The sequence below is a fragment of the Haliotis asinina genome, chromosome 9, assembly GCF_037392515.1.
Source record: "Haliotis asinina isolate JCU_RB_2024 chromosome 9, JCU_Hal_asi_v2, whole genome shotgun sequence".
Taxonomy (NCBI): Eukaryota; Metazoa; Mollusca; class Gastropoda; order Lepetellida; family Haliotidae; genus Haliotis; species Haliotis asinina.
Window position 1 is genome coordinate 14,148,105 of NC_090288.1, and position 21,707 is coordinate 14,169,811.

The 21,707-nt window shown below is 39.0% G+C and overlaps 1 protein-coding gene across 2 annotated transcripts in view; it reads left to right on the plus strand.

Annotated features, from left to right (window-relative positions):
- Positions 1 to 19,472: 19,472 nt before the first annotated feature.
- LOC137295988 (carbonic anhydrase-related protein 10-like) overlaps positions 19,473 to 21,707 on the plus strand; it is a 116,342-nt gene continuing 114,107 nt past the window's right edge. Inside the window, exon 1 of one of the 2 annotated variants that reach the window (XM_067827605.1) lies at positions 19,473 to 19,955. In XM_067827605.1, the coding sequence (XP_067683706.1) occupies positions 19,880 to 19,955 (76 nt within the window). In that variant the 5' untranslated portion in view covers positions 19,473 to 19,879. The remainder of the gene's footprint in view (positions 19,956 to 21,707) is intronic. The other variant, XM_067827606.1, reaches the window with a different exon arrangement.

Here is a 21,707-nt window from a genome sequence, read left to right on the forward strand (position 1 = left end):
ATGCTTCCGCCGTCGAACCGGACAATTGGACTGAACGACCCTCGTGGGCTCTGACCATCAAATTCAAATGCCTTTAATCACTGACTGGCTTCAAATGAGTGAGTGTATTTCGGTGTAGGCTAAACTAACTAAGTCTAACTAAGCTACCACAACGACCGTGACTTTACAGACATTTTTTTTAAACATAATTTTGACCTTTTGCTGAAAAAACGCTAAAACATGCAAATAGGTTATACTCCTAAATAATAGATCGATCATGTGCATACAAAAGAAGCCCTCTCTAAACTTGAACAAACGTCCCAGCGTCCGTCACTAGTACAACCCCTCCTGCACACACACAAACACATACGCACACGCACGCACGCACGCACGCACACTCACACCCCATTCCCTATGCTCATAGGCCACAGGCGCACGCACACATGACGAAAATATATAATATCGGCTCCCTGATGTTTTGAAAACCCTTGCATTTATTTTTCAGTTGACATTCCCAATTCCTCAAACCAGAACAGTAACTATGTGTGTCTGATTAGGTCAGTGCCAGGCGAGCGCATGCTTAAAGCGTTCACTCGTCAGACCGAAGACCCAGATTGGATTCCCCACATGGAGACAATGTGTGAAGACCATTTCTGGTGTCCACTGCCGTAATATTGCTATTGTGATATTGCGTAAACCTAAACTCACTCACAAGTTTGTATTGAAATAATGGTGGGGATTAATGACTTGGAAATAGATTAAGAAAGTGTGTATGGTGAAATTTGTTACGGGTGTGTATTTTCTGTATATTCTGTTATTAAATAAGTAATAATTATTATTTGGTCACAACATTTAGTGTTTTGAATAGTACTTTTGATGGGTGACATTTCGTTTAATAGATGGTCAGCACTTTTATGATTCTGCTTTTCCGGAATGTATCTGCTCTTAGATTTCTATGTGTTCACTTCCGGGACACTTATTCGAGGCCATTGGATAGTGTTGACGATGTGCCCGAACTTTCGGGAAATGACTGAGTATGTATATAAAAAGGCTGGTTGCCGTGTTGCGGAGGGGACACACATTCATTGGAGTTACATCATTGTCAGGAATCATCAACACCTGACCTACATTAACCACTGTCAGACCGATTGCTGTGTTTATATTTTGCATAGTTGATTACCTCTCGCACTAAGACTTTGGTGAGTTTACTGTATTATATTTTGTCACCCACTGCCTTAGATTTTGTCTCACTTGTATTGAATTTGTAATCAGCATTGTGAAATTGACTTGTGACTTTGTATACCTTGCTCTCCTTGCATAATAATACAGAATTTGAATGTTTCAGACTTGTCTTTGTTCTGTTTTGCTGGTTCACAAGGGATTTCTTACATTGTTTGTCACGGTAATTTATTAACCATAACAAATGATAAGAGTGATTGACGGTTTATGTGTTATGTACATCTCAGCTTGTCATCATGAGAATCTTACCGTAATATGGACATATCGCGTTGTCACGTGAACGATGACATGAGAACATAGGTTACAGGATGTATCGGTGATGTGGGGATGTGACGACGTAGGGAATAGTGATGGGGGTGATGCTGTTGAAGTGGTTGAACCTTGTTTGATGACCCCTCCGTGACGTTGGAAGTACATTCCCAAAACAAGCAGTACCCTATTTTTCTTGTATTGTACCATTATATTCTGGGTTCTTTTCTTCTTTGTTTTATTCCATTTTTGGTTGTTTGTTGTTTTCTTCGTTTCTTTTATTAATTTTGTTTTGATGATGTTTTATTTTATTTATTTTATCTTATTCGTGGTTGTTTGTTGGGTAGTTTTTTCGACTTTTCTATTTGCTTTGTTGCTGTTTTGTTCGGTTTGTATTTTATTGTATTGATATTTGTTTCGTATAGGCTCTTTCGTATTTTCCTGGGGTTCTCTCTCTCTCTCCCTCCCTCCCTCCCTCTCTCTCTCTCTCTCTCTGTATGTGTGTGTGTGATGGGTGTCTTATTTATAGCTGAATATGGACATGTGCGTACACTAAGCACACGAAGCACCACTGTCTTCTGACTCACTCCCCCAAAGAATCTGGTCATCACATATTAGTAGTGATCAAGAAGGATAAATGGTGTAGAGGTCAGGCTACACCGACAGGTCATGCTCATTGTCGTAATGTCTCTGGTTGGTAAGGGGCTTCGGAGTAGCCTAGTGGTTAAGGCGTTTCCTCGTCATACCGAAAATATGGGTACAATGAGTGAAGTCCATTTCTGGTGTCCCCGCCGTGATATTGCTGGAATATTGCTAAAATCAGAATAAAACCATACTCACTCACTTACTCTGGTTTTAAAATACTGTGTTTAATGACTTACAGTGTGTAGACTGGAGACATTTCTTCTGTCTCTACTTCGAAGACAGCACAGTTTCTCAACTATCGAAATTTTATTCACAAAAGGACAAACAGTTCAAAGTAATTTCTGGAATAATTTATCTTTAAAATGTTGCCTCGTAAAGTGATCGGTCTGTGCGCCTCTATTTCATGACTTCAAAGAATATACCGTCTAAATTTGACCTGCACAAATACTTTCTGTATGCCATAAGACAACGTCTGATACAGTGGCAAGATCTACAAAAACGCGTGTTTTACATCAAAGGGAGACTGACATTCATGTAAACTCTCTTCATCAATAAAAGGCATGAAATGATTGGTAAAGTGTTTGGGGTTTGTTAGACAAAGACTTCTTTTGATGTCGATGTGTTCAGATACATCTCGGCATATCTGACGTGTTCGACTTAAATATAGATGAAGCGCGTGTGTAAGGGGAAAGTAGTGCATTTGAACGACTGAAAAGTATCATTTAAACCAGCTCGGATGTGCGTGATGAGTGGTGTGTGAGAGAGAGACATGGAGGGAGAGAAAGAGATCGAGATGATGATGGGAGGGAGAGAGTGAAGCAGTTGGGGGTGGGTGTTTGGGTGGGTTGGTGGGGGACGACAGAGTCAGTGTAAATGTAGAGAGGAGGAAGAGACGAGAAATAGATACATAGATAGACAGATAGATATATAGATAGATAGATAGATAGATAGATCGACAGACAGACAGACAGATAGACACGTTGACACTCATGTTGTGACAGTTATGCAACTTAAAGAAAGCACCGAACGTCTCCGGAAACCAGTCAAGTGTATGTCATGAAAAGGAGACGGACAAAATACTTCAAAGGGACGTCTTCAAGCTCTGCCTGAACTGCTGTCTAGATCATGTAGACGAGGCCCGTTTCCTTGTTTAACGTTCTCGGTATGTCCTTGAGTTGATAAGATATAATATGTCTTGATCTGTCTGTATAACGTGAGTACAATGTACAATATGCCTTCGTTTGTTTTCATCCCTTGAGGTGCCAAGGTAGAGCAGATCTTCATGTGTCTGTAACTCATGAGATGTCGAAATACAGTTTATCTCACCTCACACATAAATGTCGTTGTCTGATTGATTGAGCTCTCTTCCATTATTTTCAATACATCCCGTGTACAAGTGAGGTTATTGCCATACACCCCGCTGTCAATAGCAACTCATTCGGTTCTTCGTGGTAGTTACTTTTTTTTTATCTCGAATAACATTAAATGACACATGGTGCACAGAAATTACTGATGTGTTGCGAATGGAAATCGATGGAAGGGAGATAACTCTACGTCTGTTTTTCTTATGTCCACCACAAAATCTAGCGATGGCTACGAATAAATTTTGACAAAACGTTCAAATGTCCGTGTGAATATCAAGAAGGGGAATTACATCGGGGGACTTTACCAAGACTGTACCTATGGGGAAAAACAGCACGACGCAAGATTCGAATCGTTTGATTCACACAGGTTAGCTGAAGTTTGTGATCCGATACCCATGCTTCAAACAGTTCAAAATTAACATTGAGAGTTTTGGAAAGATATATACGTTGTTCCCTTGTCCCTCGGGGGCCATAGGTTGAGGTATGTTTGTTTATGTTCCCTGAGCCAGAAGGGACCAGTGAACAACGTATCAAGTCCTATCTCTGTACCCCTTTAGGAAGCGAAATAATATGTTCCCATCTGTCTTTAAAGTAACATATGAGAGAGAAAGTAAAATTCAGCAACGGCTCATTTTGCAGGTGACACGGAATGTGGGTGGAAACGACCTTTGAACCCATCGGAAGTGATGTGCATGGAAATGTGTTGGTCACATGATATTAGTCCTGTCTTACGCTGGTATTCTTGAGCTTGCCGTACGACAACAGATCGCCACTATAGTCTGTTTGCAGGGAAAATGTACCGATGAGTTTCACTTTGAACAAATATATAAATGGCATAATGTGAAATTAAGATAGTGAATCCTCATAATTTTTTCAACTGAGGATAAAAGCTGTTTAATAAACGATCATTGTTTCAAGTCAATTTTTTGTTTGTATTTGCAATCTTAACTTCATTGTATTTGGTTAACTTTATAGTTTCACTGCAAACATCACTTTACAACTGGGTCCAATCCGACCAATCCTTGTTTTCCCCTTATGTCGAGCGAAAGGCTGAGTAGCAAAATATACCATCTTTTCAGTATTTTAGTGTGAGATGCCAGAAGGTCGAACCACCAGGTTTTATCCGCATTCTGTGCAGCGTGAATACAATATGCCTTCATTTGGTTTCACCTCGTGAGGTGACAAGGTAGAACAGATCTGTCTGTCAGACATGAGATGTCGACATACGGTATGTCCAATCTCTGTACCTCGTGAGGAAGTGAAGCATAATATGTCCCCATCTGTCTTTAAACACATGAGACCAAGACATAGTATGCCTAGTCTGTCTACATACCCCGTGAGGTGGCAAGATTTAATATATCCTCAGAAGGCAAAATTCAACAACACGTCAGGTTGTAAGTAAGACGGAATGTGGGTGAAAATGAAGTGGAAGGGATGTGCATGCAGCTGTGTTGGGCGGATGACATTACTTACACCGGAATTGTGGTGCTTGCCGCATGATGGATCGCCATAAACATGGATCGTCCAGAAGGACACATACAACTGAATCCACTCCGGCCAGTCCTTGTTTTGCCTTATGTCGAGCGAAGGGCTGATTAGCAACAAGTACTATCTGTTCAATGTTTTAGTATGAGATGCCAGAGGATCGAACCACCGTGCTCTAACCTCTTAACGACATTATTTTGAACAGAGAGAAAACCGAAGCATGGATTGTAAATTACAAAATGGAGTGATTGAATATTCCTCAAACCCTTTTTGGCAATATTACATATAAAGCAATATCACCTCAGGGGACACCTGAAAAAAGCATTGTTTTCATGCGAGTCTAGATCTGTTGAATGTTTTTCAATTTTATATGTTATTGTTTATACAATTAGGTACTCCCGACAAACCAAAGCACAAATTATTACCTTCCTATGCATATATTTTGGTTCGTTAGCATGGTCAGGTATATTTTCGTAAATAAGGTATAATTAACTCAGAAAATACCCGGATATCTGCAGAAACACCCAGAAAGTGCTTCATGAACACCCGGATACTGATTTCGTTCTTCATGGACGTTCCAGTTGTTAAATAAACACCGATGTAGATCCACATGAACACCTGTGCAGTGTTTTATGATCAATAACATGCCAATAATGCCACATGGACACCCCAAACTCTACCATTACAACACCTTTGTAGTTCTACTTGAACACGTGGTAGCTCCGTGGTGAAAGTGTTCACACGCTTCAAGCCGAAAGTTCGATTCCCCACAGTGGTCAATGTGTGAAGTCCATCATATGTGTCCTGATTCGTGATAGCACTGGAGTATTTCTTTAAACTGGAATAAATAATATCTACTTGAATGTAAGTAAACTTAGTCTTCTTGAACATCCTGTTTTAATTGTATGCTTCTTGAATATCCACACTCAGCTTTCAAACAACCCTCAGTGGTGCCATATGAACGCCCAATCTTTACTCAATCAATTACCTTCTAATCTGAAAAAGATCTTTTAAATAGTTTGCACTTTTCTTTAATTGCACAAATATTAATTGATTTCTCTAGTTAGAGCAGTTGCCATTAGTAATGATTCACCACAAAAAAACTAGATTGGATGGAAAAGCAATAAAAATCAGATGGCCCAAATGAATTGCGCCTCACCTTAGCATAACGATCGAGATGAGAAACTATACACTGCTATAGCCAGGTCCGATATTTCTCAAGTACATCACCAGATGATCAATGATTCGGACAAGCTTGCGTGATACCTCTTCAGCATCTCGTGAGCAATTTGGTGATTACTACATTTTTCAATACAAGCGAATGAAAGGAAGACCTCATAACATAGTTGTATTGCACGTACCGAGATTATATCAGCTTTGTAATGATCGTATTTCTGTTTAAATCTTTCCGTGACTCGCCAAATGTCCGACGAGATTCTACGGAAGATGATGTTTTTATTGTTCCAGCGCTCTTTGATGGCTAGGTGGAAAATTACGTCTTTCAGTTCCATCGAAAATGTGTATTATTTTCATTTTTGCGTGATTTATCAGCACTCGTTGTATCTCAATAACATCTGCCAAAGAGGATTAGCGTGGTGGAGAAAATCAACTCTGTCGACAATTCACGTCTGTTCTGTTATTGTAAGATATGATCAGAAGCAAACAGGGTTTTCTTTGGAGATGCGTTTGGGTTTTTTTGTCGTTACTGGGATTCGGTTCTTGAAAAGGGAAAACGATACGTTGTCCTATTTAGGTTATTGTAAGTGGGATAATTGTCGCCCGCCTGTCATCATTGTCGACTATTGTTATCAATCATTGTCTTCATCAGAATATTTTATATATTTGTGCAACAACATCGTCGTCGTCAACATCATCATCATCACCGTCATCATCACCATCATCGAAAATCATCCATCAGCAGACATCAATCATCATTGTCAATCAATCATCATCGTTGTTTCAATGGAAGATGGACAATAATGTTTTCAAGAGCAAACAACCCCTAGAAAAGCTCGTTAATACCGATTCGAAAACTGTAATGGGTGGTTGAAAGTACTTGTGTTTAACTTGCACTTAGAATGGAATAATTAGTTTAAAAAATAATCGACCAGTGCCAGAAAAAATACATTCAGATTATAAACAGCAAAGAATAAGGACATTCCCTATTTAGCAACAAATGATTAGTTGGAACAGAAATGTCGGAATTCATTTTTGAAGGAACACGATTATCTCGAGGTTTTAAGCACTGTTTTTGTTTATTACACCTGAAACTATAATGCTGTGATACAGTGACGTCACGATCAGTGACGCGAGTCGGTGAATAAAACGTATTTAATAAGGCTAAATTTAATAGTTATTGATTACTATTCATGATATACTGTTTTCTCCAAAGAGACAAGACTTTATTGTAAAAGATAGCTGTAAATGTGCACCTTTCTTTATAAGCCGTTTCTCAATTTCTCTGTGTGATCAGAATCCCATTAGAATCCCCCACTCACATCCCCGAGGACCCTCACCCAACAACTTACAGGGTGGTAGATTGTGTACCACTGTGTTGAGACAAGATAACGCCGACAAATTACATTTTAGACTCACGTCATATTGATGGAATATTGCTGAATATGACAACAAATAAGCAGTTCCTTGGTAGCCATTAACTGAATTTACGTCGAAATACAATGAAACTGAGTGATGTGAGTTAACCAATTAAGATATTTATTCTACATGGCGGCAGGGAAATGACTTTTTGTTCTAAAAACCATACTGGCAAATAGCATTATATCCAAGGTGCACTGTAAGCATCATCCTTTTTTAAACAGTTGATTTAGGGGGAATGTTTAACAGAGGAATAATTATTTGTTTCTGACAGATGTTAAATGTTTGAATAACTCAAATAACATTCTGAACAGATCCTTTAGGCTACATTGCAAATAACTGACGGTGGTGGTTTAGTTTTCCAGATATATAATTGAAAACCAAGGTTTGTAGTGAGAACGTCCGTTTACTCCTTTTCACGAGGTTTGTCCTCCTAACATAGAAAACCTTGATACAGAGTTACAATGATAAACAGTTGATAGGTTATTGTTATTGAGGATAGTTGAAGGTCAAATGATCGAAGGTTTCACGAAAATTATTCTGTCGTATATGTGATAAACGTGTGACTAGTGTGTGCCAAGAGTGGACATGTGTGCCAAAAAGGCTCTCCCAACAGTGACAATTGTAGAGTTGTAGGGTGTGTATCAACTGTAGACGTGACGGGTGTGTAGCAATTGTAGATGTGACGGGTGTGTGACAGTTGTAGACGTGACGAGTGTGTGACAAGGATGGACATATGTATAGAATCTACTCTTTCTTCTCTCTCTCCTTTGCTCCATTCCTCCTCAAGATCGGACACGTGATCAGCGACGAATGTACTGAAAACGATTTGTTAAGTGGTGACCATGGAGAGAATCGCATAGATGATCTGCTTGTACACAATTCGAGGCCGCCTGCTTCTGAATTCGTCACGCACCCGGATGAAAGTTTGGAGCAATTTCATTCGCCGTTTGAGCTCCAATTCAAAGATCATGATCTCGGATCAATCAACCCTGTACTGTTTGGCCAAACGTGAGAGGGATCTGTTGTCTGCATAGTCAACTAATCGCAGACTGTCAAACCCGTGAAGATCCGGGCTACGACTGATCTTCAGTAAGAGGCGACTAACGATATCGGTGGTCAGGCTACAGTGGTTACTTTGTTGACACATGTCTTCGCATCCCAATTGCATAGATCGATGTTCATGCTGGATTGTCTGATTCAGCCTCGAGTACTTACCGAGGGCTGCCATATAGTTTGAATATTGTTGAATGCGGCGTAAAACTAAACTCACTAATTCACTCACACAGACTTTGAAAAATCGAAGGTTTAGCCAAGATACGTGGATACGACATGACTCGCTAGTTCGTAAATTACACAATGTATGAAATCAAGTAAACCACATCGATTGACAGAAATAAAGGTCGTTGGAATATTGCTGAAAGCGGCGTAAAACCATACACAGCCACTCCTCCGAATTCAGCTGCCGTCAAGTTAGTAGGGACGTTTAATGGTTGGTCTGCTAGTGCAGCTGCCTTGCATGGACTGGTGTATAGTATACATCATGCCGATTTTTTTTAATTCATTCAAATCAGTAGACACAAGCACAAATAAATAATGCAACAGAACAAGTACACAATAAGTTCATATGGGTAGAAATTATACGTCCTTGAAATATGGCAGCAGTGGTGACCATTTTCGGTCAAATTGCAATATCTTATTATTTTTATTGGCAAGAAACTTTTCATTTTTGAAAATGTCACCTAATATTTGTAGAAATGTATCAAGTGATAACTTGGTGCTTTTAAAACTTGACACATGGATGTATTTTCACCAGCAAGAAGTATAGGGATCATTAAGTCAGTTTAATTTGCGCCCATTAAGACTGTGTATTTTGTCAGGGTAATTTTTTTCTGTTGTTTTATCCTCAATATATTCTTTCATTTTCAGAACGAATGTTTTCACACATTCACATTCCCAAAAAATATGTATTGTATCAAATTTTCAGACACGAAGTTACAAAATGAGCAATGTTCATCATCAATTTCATTTTCAGTAATTATATTTTGTGTATATAATGTTATGACTAATTTTTAACTGAAAGTCAATAAATTTAGTATCTGTGTGCATCTTCTATATTCTTTGAAAATATGTTTCCAAGGGACTACAGTGTCAGTGAGTTGTTGCCATTTTTCACATGTAGAAGGGAAGTTTCCAGTACTTATAAGCTTATCATAGAAATATGTGGATCTCTAAAAGTAAACATATCAGTGATGTGCTAAGATAATGATTGTGAACAATCTTTAGATTGTTTCTAATAGTATCTTTTCATTTTCTTGGTATATTTGAAAGAACTAGGTAGTAATCAAGAACAGTGCCTTTGATTTTGTAAGTTTTCTTAAATTCATTAAATGCCAAAATACCTTGATCATTACAAGTCTCTTATAGAGTAAATATCTTTGAGATGCCAAAGTCTTATAATAAAATTACCATTTTGGAATTGATGGTTGAACCAAAGGGGTTCAGATTAGATTTCATCAATATTTGTAAAATCAGTTTTATGTGTTATAACATATTCCCCATGCTACCAACACATCTTTCCAATAGGGATTCATTATATTCACATAATTTTCAATATTGGCTCCAAGCAGAAATATATTATTTATATCCTTGAATGGAAAGGTACTAGGACTAGTATTTGTATTTTGAAGATATTTATTTAATCTTGACAGTTTTAATACCTCTACATTAACCATTCTGAATTTATAAAACCATGAATTTATAAAATATATCTTTTAATTTATCACTGAATTCCTTTGCAGGATCTGGGAATGAAGTCAATGTATGCACCAATGATGAGAGTGCTAAAGTTTTAACAATCGTTATTTTCCCTATTAATGTCAAATTTCTTTTCCTCCAATTCCCTTGAGTTCTATTAATAATTTCTGGTCTTTTTCTTGTATTAATTACCGACAGGTTATTCAAGTTAGGATTAAGCTTATTCCTAGTATATCAAAATCCCCACTGTGCCAATCAAGCTTTAGATCCTGATATAACATCATGTTACTACCTGCCATTGAGCCTATCCATATTGTTTCAGTCTTCTCTACGTTTATTCTTAAACCAGACATTCTGTAGAAATTATTGACTGTGTCAACTGCTATGCTTAAGCTATCTTCACATCCATCAAGAAATAATTCAGTATCATCTGCATATTGTCCAATTTTTTGTTCAGTATTATTCAGTGTAATTCCTTTTATTGCACTGTTGTGACGGATCATTGTTCCTACAATTTCTGCCACTAAAAGGAATATGTAGGGAGAGACCGGGTCACCTTGTCTGCAACCCCTTTCATTGTGAAAAAATTGAGATAAATGACCCTTTTGTATAACATAAGACGTATTAGATTATTGATTAATATTTTGATCCATTTTTCCATATTGGGTCCAAAGCCAAACTTTCCTCTATTGTTAGAATTGTAAATTCTTTAGAGACAGTGTCAAAAGCTTTTTCAAAGACAAAAAGTAACAACAGTCCCTTTAAACATTTACCTTGTAATTTTGATTCAAATATCATATAATAGACCAATGTCCTCACTAATACATCTTCCAGGAATAAACTCTGTCTGAGTTTCATGAATATGTGTATTCAAGGTTTTTTTTATAATTATTGGCTATACATTTGCTGAGTATTTTATACACAGAATTCAGTAGGGAAATTGGGCGCCAGTTTTTTAACTGTCTAAAACCAATTTAAAGAATTCTATTGGGAAACGATCTATTCCTGGACTTTTGTTAGTTCTCATTGATGTAACAGCTTGTATTATTTCATCTATCGTAGTGTCACCCTCAAGAATTTTAGCCTCAACAGTCTTTAGTTTAGGTGTAATAGTATCATTGCATATTTGAATATATTTACCTGCTATTGTATCACTTGATGCGTGTAAATTTTCACAAACATTTTCTTTGTTAATTCAAAATAGCCTTACCATCTGATATTACTTTTCCTTTGTCATTAATGACGGTATTCATAAGCTTACTGGTATAATTTCTCTTTTCGACATGACAGATATAATTGGTTGGTTTTTCTCCTTCCTCGTACCACTTAATTCTGTTTCTTATTTGTATACCTCTTATTTCATCTTCTTTTAATTTTTCAAATTCTAGTTTACATTTGGATAGTTCAGAAAGTTTAGTTTCACATATCGTTTGGAAGTGTTCTCTGATTTCTTCTTCTATTGCCGAAATTGTTTTGTTTTCTAGATTTTTTTATTTTTCAGTTTTGATGTGTTTTAGGCAAGAAGAGAATGATATTGTTTTCCCCCTTACTTTCATCAAAAATGTTTCTAAAAACAATGTGTAACTTATATTAAGTTGTAATTTTGAGTCCTCAGTATGACCTAGTTCATCCTCAGTGCAGTTACAGTATTCTAATTTTGTTTCAAAAAGCCTGTTCTTGTCCATATTTACATATTCCTGATTATATAGTAATGATGTATTTAGTTCTCAGTATCCACTTGCCCGTTCCTAACGAAGTTCTCGGGAAAAGGACATGGTAATTGCCGAATGATCAGATTTTTATCCTGGAAGTATTGAACAGTCACTTGTTATGTTTGTAAATCTTGTGAAACTAAAAAGAAATCAGGTCTAGACTGTTGTTTCGGTTTTTTCCCACCATGTCTACTGTTTTACATCGGAATTTCTTTCCCTCTAAATGTCTATCAAATCATACGTTTCTATATTACCTAACAATACCGTTCTTGCTTTTGGATTATTAATATTTTTATAATTTTCTAAGTCAGTGGAGTGATTAAGAACTAAGTTCCAGTCTCTACATATCACAAGAGATTCATTTTCAAATCCATCGATATTGTGAAATAAGGCATGATAAAATTCAGGTTCATCTTGATTAGGACCGTATATATTAGTCAGTGTGATTCTTATTCCTTCTATAGTTACATCTGCTATTATATAGTTTCCATTGTTGTCAGTCTTGAATTTGTGGATATTTACTTCCAAATTATTGTTAAATAGGATAGTCAGCAACCTCATTCATTTCTCATAGTATATCATCCACTTTGGCTATATGAATATCTTGCAGGCATATACTTGAAAACTTTCTTTTACGCCAAACTTGGATTATTTCTTTTCGTTTTCTCTTTTCTGCGAGGCCTCTGCAATTGACTGAAGCTATTCTCATCTTATCACCCATATTGATTCATAATAGGTATTATATCTCAACTACCTACTAAAAAGGATGTTTTTTTATATATTTTTAGTGAAAACAAGATAACAAAAGACATTTGAAAACATAAAATCTAAAGAAAAAGTGTTACCACAAGTCAAATCTATCCTATACTAAATAACTGACAATAAACGAGACCACTGTATCAATATGTATAGGTAACACCTGCTAGATCTTCTGTTGACAAATACACACAAGAGAGAAATTTACAAGACGTGTCCTAGAACTAGGTCAGATAAGGGAGGCTACTCTAAATTCTGGTCGGTTAAATAACCATATCCGAAGAACTTCACATGAATACATCTTTCAACACACAAGAATTACTGTCAACATTAAATATATATATTTTGTTCTTATATGAATAAATACAAACATATATGTATGTATATCACAAACTCGCGTTTTTGAGACCAACGAGGACGGGCAGTCGAGTGAACAAGTGGCAGACTTGCATGTCTCTCGACAGTTTAGTGCAAGTCTCATGATCTGTGACCGACTTACACATCGGGATATAAAACATATGATTCACATCCTCAAAATGCTAATCGTGCATAGATACAATATTCAGAAAAAAATTAATATAGATAGAGATAGGTATATGTAATAAATAAGTGCTACAACATTGAATGTGTTTTGGGGAGCGGAATGGTTCAAACGTCCACCCGTCACGCTGAAGAACCGAGGTCGATTCCCCGCATGAGAATGGGGTCCATTTCCTGCGTCCCTCGCCGTGATATTGCTGGAATATTTCTTCAAGTAACATAAAACTCACTCACTCGGTGTGTTTTTGATGCATGTTTTACAGATATAAACGTCCGTGCATATGCGCCTTGTCGTCTGTCTGTATTCTAAACCTTGGTTTCAACATGATGCTTTCATGATCCCCTAATTTTTAAAGTGCTTATATCTGCTTCCTTTTTCTGCATTGTTGTAATCCTCTCCTTATTTCTCTCTGATCTTCTTTGACTGCCCTCCACTTATCTTGTACCAAGTAAAAGAATTCCGGAGAAGCATCTTCTAACGTTTCCAGAATTTGTTATCCAAATACGGAACTATTACAGTGCTTATATCTGTTTCATCTGCATTGTTGTAACCCTCTCCTTATTTCTCTCTCATCTTCTTTCACTGCCCTCCACTTATCTTGTACCAACTAAATGAATTCCGGAGAAGCACCTTCTAACGTTTCCAGAATTTTTTTTCCAACATTACCTCAGTAAATAAGAGACTGTAAATAGATCCATGTGACACTTTATCGCTGGTTTTAAACCACTGGCCCCGATGTCCCGGAAGTGAGCGGTGCACAATCTCCCCGCGCCAGACAGAGAGTCTTCTTTTGCTCTTTGAAGTTCCTGGTAGAGGATTAATGTGGAATAAAAGGACTTGGTTTAGAGACAGTTTTGTGTCATTGAAATTACGGAGGAAGTGTCGGCAGTGCTTTACAAACTGAATTAAGGACAAACACGCTTCGACGCGACCAGAGATCTTCGGTTGTCTTTGTTAATTTTCAAATCCAAGAACAAAATATTAAGAAGTGACCTATTATCTATATATGGTGATGAAAAGGCGAAGAATGTATCACACATTAACATATATAATCAAACCTGATAAATGGACTAAACGACTTTCGTGGAATCTGACCTTCAAAATCAGGAGCCGAAATCACTGACTGACTAAGTGAATTTAGGTTTACGCTGCTTTTAACAATGGGAATCGAACTCGGGTCTTCGGTGTGACGAGTGAACACTTGAACCACTTGGCTACCACAGCGAACCTGACTTTACAAGAAGTTTTTAAAAATCAAAGATAATCCTGAGTTGTCGGGGAAAACGTAAAGAAGACTTATAATGGTCTACTCTAATGTTCTATATCGTACGATGGGCATACAAAAGAAGCCCCGTTTACACCTGAACAAACGTCCCGGCGCCCGTCTCTAATAAACCACACACACACAAACACACACGCACGAACACGCATGCACACACTGCCCAATCCCCTACAGGCCACTTGCACACACAGACGCACACACACACTGGACGAAAATATACAATGTCGGCTCCCTGACTCTTTGAACACCCGCCTTTTATTTTAGTTGACGAACTTTTATTCACAAAAGGACAAACTGTTCAAAGTAACTTCTGGAATAGTTTATCTTTAATATGCTCGTCCCCTTCTTTGCTGCCTCGCAAAGTGGTCGGCCTGTACGTCTCCATTTCATGACTTCAAAGAATATACCGCCTAAATATGACCTGCACAAATACTTCGTGTATGCCATAAGACAATGTCTTGATACAGTGGCAAGATCTACTAAAAACGCATGTTTTACATCAAAGGGAGGCTGACAATCATGTAAACTCTCTTCATCCATAAAAGGCATGAAATGATTGGTAAAGTGTTTGGGGTTTTGTTAGACAAAGACTTCGTTTGATGTCGATCTGTTAGAGTACAGATATATCTCGGCATATCTGACGTGTTCGACTTGAGAACTTGAGAAGCCCTGTTTAATTGCCTTTTACCTCAGTAAATATGGATGGAGCCATGGTGTTCAGTGTGTTAAGTAAAGGGACATTACGTGCATCTGAAGGACTGAACAGCATCATTTAAACCAGCTCGGGTGTGCGTGTTGTGTGGTGTGTGAGAGGGAAACAGGGAAGGAGAGAAGAGGGTATAGATGAGGATGGGAGCGACTGAGTGAGACAGTGGGGGAGAGACAGAGCCACAGTATCAGAGAGAAAGGGAAGAAGCGAGACACAAACAGCGTAAAACAGATTAGGAATATAGAAAGGAGGAAGAGATGAGGAAAAAGTAAGAGAGAAAGAGAGAAACAAGGTAACATAGAGAAGGAGAGGAGAAGAGAGAGACGGGGGCGAAGCGAGAGAGAGAGAGTGGGAGAGGAGAGAAAGAGAGGTATCAGAGAAAGAGTGGAAGAGAGAGGGGATCAGCCTGAAACAGACAGTAGGAATGTAAAGAGGAGGTAGAGACGATAGATAGATAGATAGATAGATAGAGAGGGAGATAGGGGAGAGGAGGAGGGGAGAGAGAGAGAGAGAGAGATGGAGGAGAGGGGAGAAAGAGATCCAATAATGTAAACAATGTAAACAATGAGGATATGTGTGGTAAGGAAGAAAAACAGATATAGACTTATATGGATGCCATTGCTCAAACTCACTTACTCACTCACTCTCTCTCTCATCACACGGATTAACACGTGGACTGTCACACTGTGACCGTTACGCAACCTAAAGAAAGCACCGAACGTCTCCGAGAACCAGTTAAGAACAGAAACAATCATTTCCCGGAGTCTCTGTCTAAAAATAATCCCCCTGATAAGCCTAATTGAATAGCCCGCAACAATTTCACAGTTCAAAGGACCCATGGAGCGATACTTCTGCGTTAATGTTCTGAGTGAAGAGGTTGACCAGTGTATGTCATGAAACGGAGACGGACAAAATGCTTCAAAGGGACGTCTCCAAGCTCTGCCTCGACCACAGTCTAGACCGAGTAGACGAAGCTCCTTTCCTTGTTTAACACTCTCTGTATCCCCTTGAGGTGACAAGATAGATCGAACAAGTCTCTGTATGTCTTTTCTTCGTGAGGTGACAAGATACAATATGTCGCCATCTATCTGTACAACGTGAGTACAATATGCCTTCATTTGTCTTTACCTCGTGAGGTGACAATATGTCGTCATTTATCTGTACAGCGTAGGTGGGTAAGGTAAAGCATGGCTTCATTTGTCTTTACCTCGAGAGGTGACAAGGTAGAACAGATCTTCAGCTGTCTGTAGCCCATGAAATGTCGAAATACATTATGTCATATCTCTTTACTCCATGAGACAGCAAGATACAGTATGTCACCATCTGTCTGTATCCTGTAAGATGGTAAGACAATATGTCCTTCGAAGGCAAACTTTAGCAACGCCTCATGTCGTAAGTAAGTCGAAATGTGGGTGGAAATGACCTGTAATGCCATCTGAAGCGATGTGCATGCAGATGTGTTGGGCAGATTATATTACTTACGCAAGTATTGTGGTGCTTGCCGCATGATGGATCGCCATTAGCATGGATCTTCCAGAAGGACACATGCAACTGAGTCCAATCCAGCCAGTCCTTGTATTTTTCCTTTATGTCGAGCGAAGGGCTGAGTAGCAACAAGTACCGTCTTTTCAGCGTTTTGGTATGAGATACCAGAGGATCGAACTACCGGTCTCTATCCGCTTTTGAACGGAGAGAAAACCGAAGCAAATTACAAAATGGAGTGAGTGAATATTCGTTAAACCCTTTTCGGTAGTGTTACAGCAATATCACCTCTGAGAACACCAGAAAAAAAAAAACATCGCATATTGTGGGGAATCGAACCCGAGCCTTAGCCGATGGACGCGTTATCCACAAAGCTACCCTCGAATGCTACGCTGTTTACTATGGGTATATGTTAGTCGGGTGGTTTGATGTTCAGCGGTGATATGACGCTGGTCTGTAGTTAATGGAGTCTGGACCAGACCATCCAGTGATCAACAGCATGATTACCAATTTACGCAGTTGGGATACGATGACATGTATCAACCAAGTAAGCGACCCAGACCACCCGATCGTTATTCGACTATCACAACAAGCATGGGATACCGAAGACCAATTCTAACCAGGGTCTGGGTTGGAATTATGTAAATAGGCTTAGAAATTCTCATGGCGTCTATTTATCAAAACGGAACCAATTTCCCATCACCAAACGTCCTGACATTGCATGGTACATATTACTGCCTCAAATGGTACAGTTTCCGTCAATCGATACAATCATCAGTGGACTGTATCAAATCGATATGATCCAATTGTTGAATACACTGCCAGTTCCACCATGTTTAACGCTGTGGTTGGAAATTCTCATTACTGAGAACCATGGCCTTTTGGTACGCTGTTGGCGAGATTTCAACAAATCCCACTAAAGCCGAATTTATAAGGAATATTTCCTCATTTAGTTTATTGGTAAAATGCTTGGCATGGGACAGATTGGAAGAACTCTGTAACATGGTTAAGGGGATTGATATTTCTATTTGGTTGACTTAGTTTCGCTGATTGGATGTTTCTAAATCTTGTTTATTTCGATGAAATTGTTATCAAAATTGGATTGGGCGAGAGACAAGGAACGAAGATGAGAAATGCAGCTAACAGTGTCTGTACTGAAAAGGAATGATGGAATCGTTCAAGGTTTTGATATTAGATATTATAAAATAAATTTTAACAATGATAACGTTTCGTTATCTTATCTCAAGGGCTAATCATTCAATATATTTCAGTCTTGAAGCACATATAAATTCAGTTTTCCTATCAACTGACGTAAAAGCTGAGGCGGCCGTCTCGAAGTTCTACTGTTCAAGCATGTTCCTCTTGAATTCGGGGCGGTTGGGTAGACTAGTGGTTAAAGCGTTTGCTTGTCATGGCGATGACAGAGGTTCGATTCGGCACATGGGTACAATGGGTGAAGCCAGTTTCTGGTATCCCCCTCTCTGATATTGCTGGAATATTGCAGCGGCGTAAAACCATACTACTCAGTCACTCCTCCGAAGTCAACTGCTGTCAAGTTGAGTGGTGGCTCTCCTAGTGATGCTGCCCTGCATGTACCGGTGTGTAGTGTGGTAGTGTGTGTGTGTGCGTGTGTGCGTGTGTGCGTGTGTGCGTGTGTACAATTCTAATTGGCTTACTTCAGTTTTACCAGAACTTTGGTTTTCCGGTATCCTCCGTGATATGGCTGGAACATTGCCACAAGCGGCGCATAATCATACTCACTCACTCACTCAAAATATCCCACGAACTCTACCACAACGTCTCTTCTAAGCCTACAGTATTCTACTATGCTAGCAGAGCATGTTCAGCTTGTACCACATCCTCCAAATACGCAACAGCATGTTTAAAATATATCGTTTCCTCCAATTCTACCACAGCATCCAGAAGTTCTAAAGCATGTTCCATGTCTATATACCACGAACTGCAAAATGTCCACCATTTTTCAAACATTCCTTTTGATGTACTTCATTTCATTCGTAATATCTTCCCAATCAACTGCATCATAAATTTTTACACATAATGTCGGATCCATGTTGCGAATATTCCTCCCCTGGGCGCTATGAAGTTTTTGTTTCTTTGTGGCGCCAAGGAAATGTTACATATCTATTACCAGTCTCATCAGTTGACTGTTTGAAACTCATATTTCAATTTGATACACAGTTTTTGTGTTTGAACAGACTGGCGTCCATGCATACAAAGTACCTGTGTGCGTGACACGCGCCAGACACCATGGCAACAGCGGTCCAAAACGCCGTGCGCTCTAAGTCTCCCTTTGCAATGGCACTTGAGAATTGATGCCTTTCATATTTCCTATACACCATTTTTTCGTCTCTGCAGCAACCCTGACATCTGAAATCAATAACATTAGATTGCATGTTGTTTGATATAACATAACACGTATCCCGTTACAAACTCTATTTCCCAGAGCGGTGTCAATTATGAACAGACGCTTTCCTATTCCGTTCTTGAGCAAACGAACAAAGTAAAAAAATAATATCCCTGACAGAAACCAGAAGCCAGGAAAATCATTTATTTGGCGAGAATAATAACACTGTGAATAATTCATCCTTATGTCTTGGGTTGCATATTTCGATCAATTTCCCTGTCACGTGAAAACCCATACAAAATATGTGCGTTCATTGTCAGACTGTTCGGAAACAGTCGGACGTGCGCTCTACCGCTGCACATCAAACCAGCGCGTGGACCATCGCAGCGCTTCATTGATCAGTGGCGGTTTTATGTCAACGCTAGTCGTCACCAAGATAATTCTAGATTCAGGAATCGTGAACTACGATGTCAGGCCGGACAGATCCACGATTCGCCCTCGCTATCTCCCAGAACGGAGAACTCTATCAGTAGTTGATAGACAGATGTTCATCCGACTTCCCGAAGAATTGAACCAATAGCCGAGCGGGACACATCCAGTATTGACTAGCGCGCAGAGGTCAGAGTTCACGGCGTGTTGCAGACGATTAACTCGGCTGTGGAATAGAGTGAAGTGCAGTAACGTTTCCTAGGTCGTATGGACTGACAGACACGTGCACCATGGACGCATTTCTGACATTTGGAGTTTCTCTTGTGTTCATATTCTTATCGCTTCGGACAACTGCCCAGTCATCAGGTAGGTGACCCTCTTTCTTCGCACACCCATCGTGCGTTCCTTTCGGAAATTGGAGAGGAAACTGAAGCGCCGTGTTAATCGCTAAAAGTTACTGATAGAAAACTGAGTGACAGTTAACACAGCTATATTACGACTTTTCTTAAGACTAGTTTCTATCACTGTCGGGCGATCACAGAAGAGACAATGGAAAGCTAAGTGGTTAAAGCGTACGCTGTTCACGCCGTTCACTCGGACGCGATCGCTGCCTTCGTAGATCATCTTTTTCTGGTGTTCTGGAGTTTGATAAGGGACGGTTCATAGAATATGGCCGGGAGGGGTGATAGAGGGGTATTAATTTTGTACGAAGAAATGAAAACATATACTTAAACAAACATTAAGGGAAATAGGGGGTCATTTGCATTATACATATTGAAATGAACATGATTCTCCATAAACCCAACACCACGCTCCTCTCTCACACACCTTGGCCATAGGTCGTGAATGGTCTCTAGTGCTGTTATATTCTTCACCGTGGGGTAAATCCTTATTCAGTGTCACCAGATTTACATGCTTGCTTACTTCGTCCTTCGATAATTATGTATTTGTGAAAACTTGATATTTACTACTGTTCAATTGCAACTATTCATTCAAAAACAGTATGTGTAAGGTGTGAAAAATACACTCAAGCAGTTACCTAAATTATTTAGATTGATGACGCCCCGTGATACAGTATAGATTGATTTAGACGCTAAAGGATAGACATAGTGTTTGTCCTATAATCAGAGAAATTCAAGTCATTCAGAATCCACTTTGTGAGTCTTTATTGTCTCCAATTGTATGGCGGAGATCAATCAATCAGCCTTTGACTACCCTGATTACAGGCAATGTCTCAATCAGTTTCCCAAATATCACTAATTACAACGCCTGAAGGTAGATTTGACCTCCAGACCACGAATCATGGCGTTCTGAAAATGTCCACGTATTTCTCAAACATTCAAATAGGGCTTAATTATTTGTAATGGTAGACAAGTAGCACCGCTCCATCAATTTTCATGGTGTGTGCAGGAAAGGTCTAACAGCCACGGGTTGGTCAGATTTGAGATATGGCTGACCGAGTGTCTTCATACCCCAAGGGCGCTCAGCCACAGGTGTTCGGGCCTCATTCGATTATTTGCCGACTGTGATATATACTCCTCACAAAAAGTTAAGCAACGCAAATGTTAAGTCTTATTACATTTTCATTTATTGAAATTGCAAACCATGGAATCATGCAATAGAAGATGAAACACGTGTACACACGGTTAAACAAAATGAAATGAAAAATGGTATTGAGCAATCATGGATGTACAAATGATCAAAAAGCATGCACTCGTGAATCAGTCGTGCAAAACGTGCTGCACTGATGGAGTAAAATGTTAACATTAATCGTCAAATCAGTGAAGTCAGTGAAGTCAGTGTTCAGTAACGTGTATCACCATCCTGAGCACGAAGACAAGCTTCGACAGGTCTTTGCATTGACCAAACGAGCCATTAAAGTTACTGCTGTGGAATGTTCTGCGTTTTTCTCTATAATGCCTATTCAAGTTCATCCAGAGTATGGGGATGAACATCTTGACCCTAAACACGACTTCCAGTAATGTTCCACGCATGTTCAGTGGAATTACGATCAGCTAACCTTGCAGGGCAGTCCTTATCTGTGATGTGTTGAGCTGAACAACATAATTAACAACTCTTTCTCAGGCATTATCATCCATAGACGGGCATTATGATCCA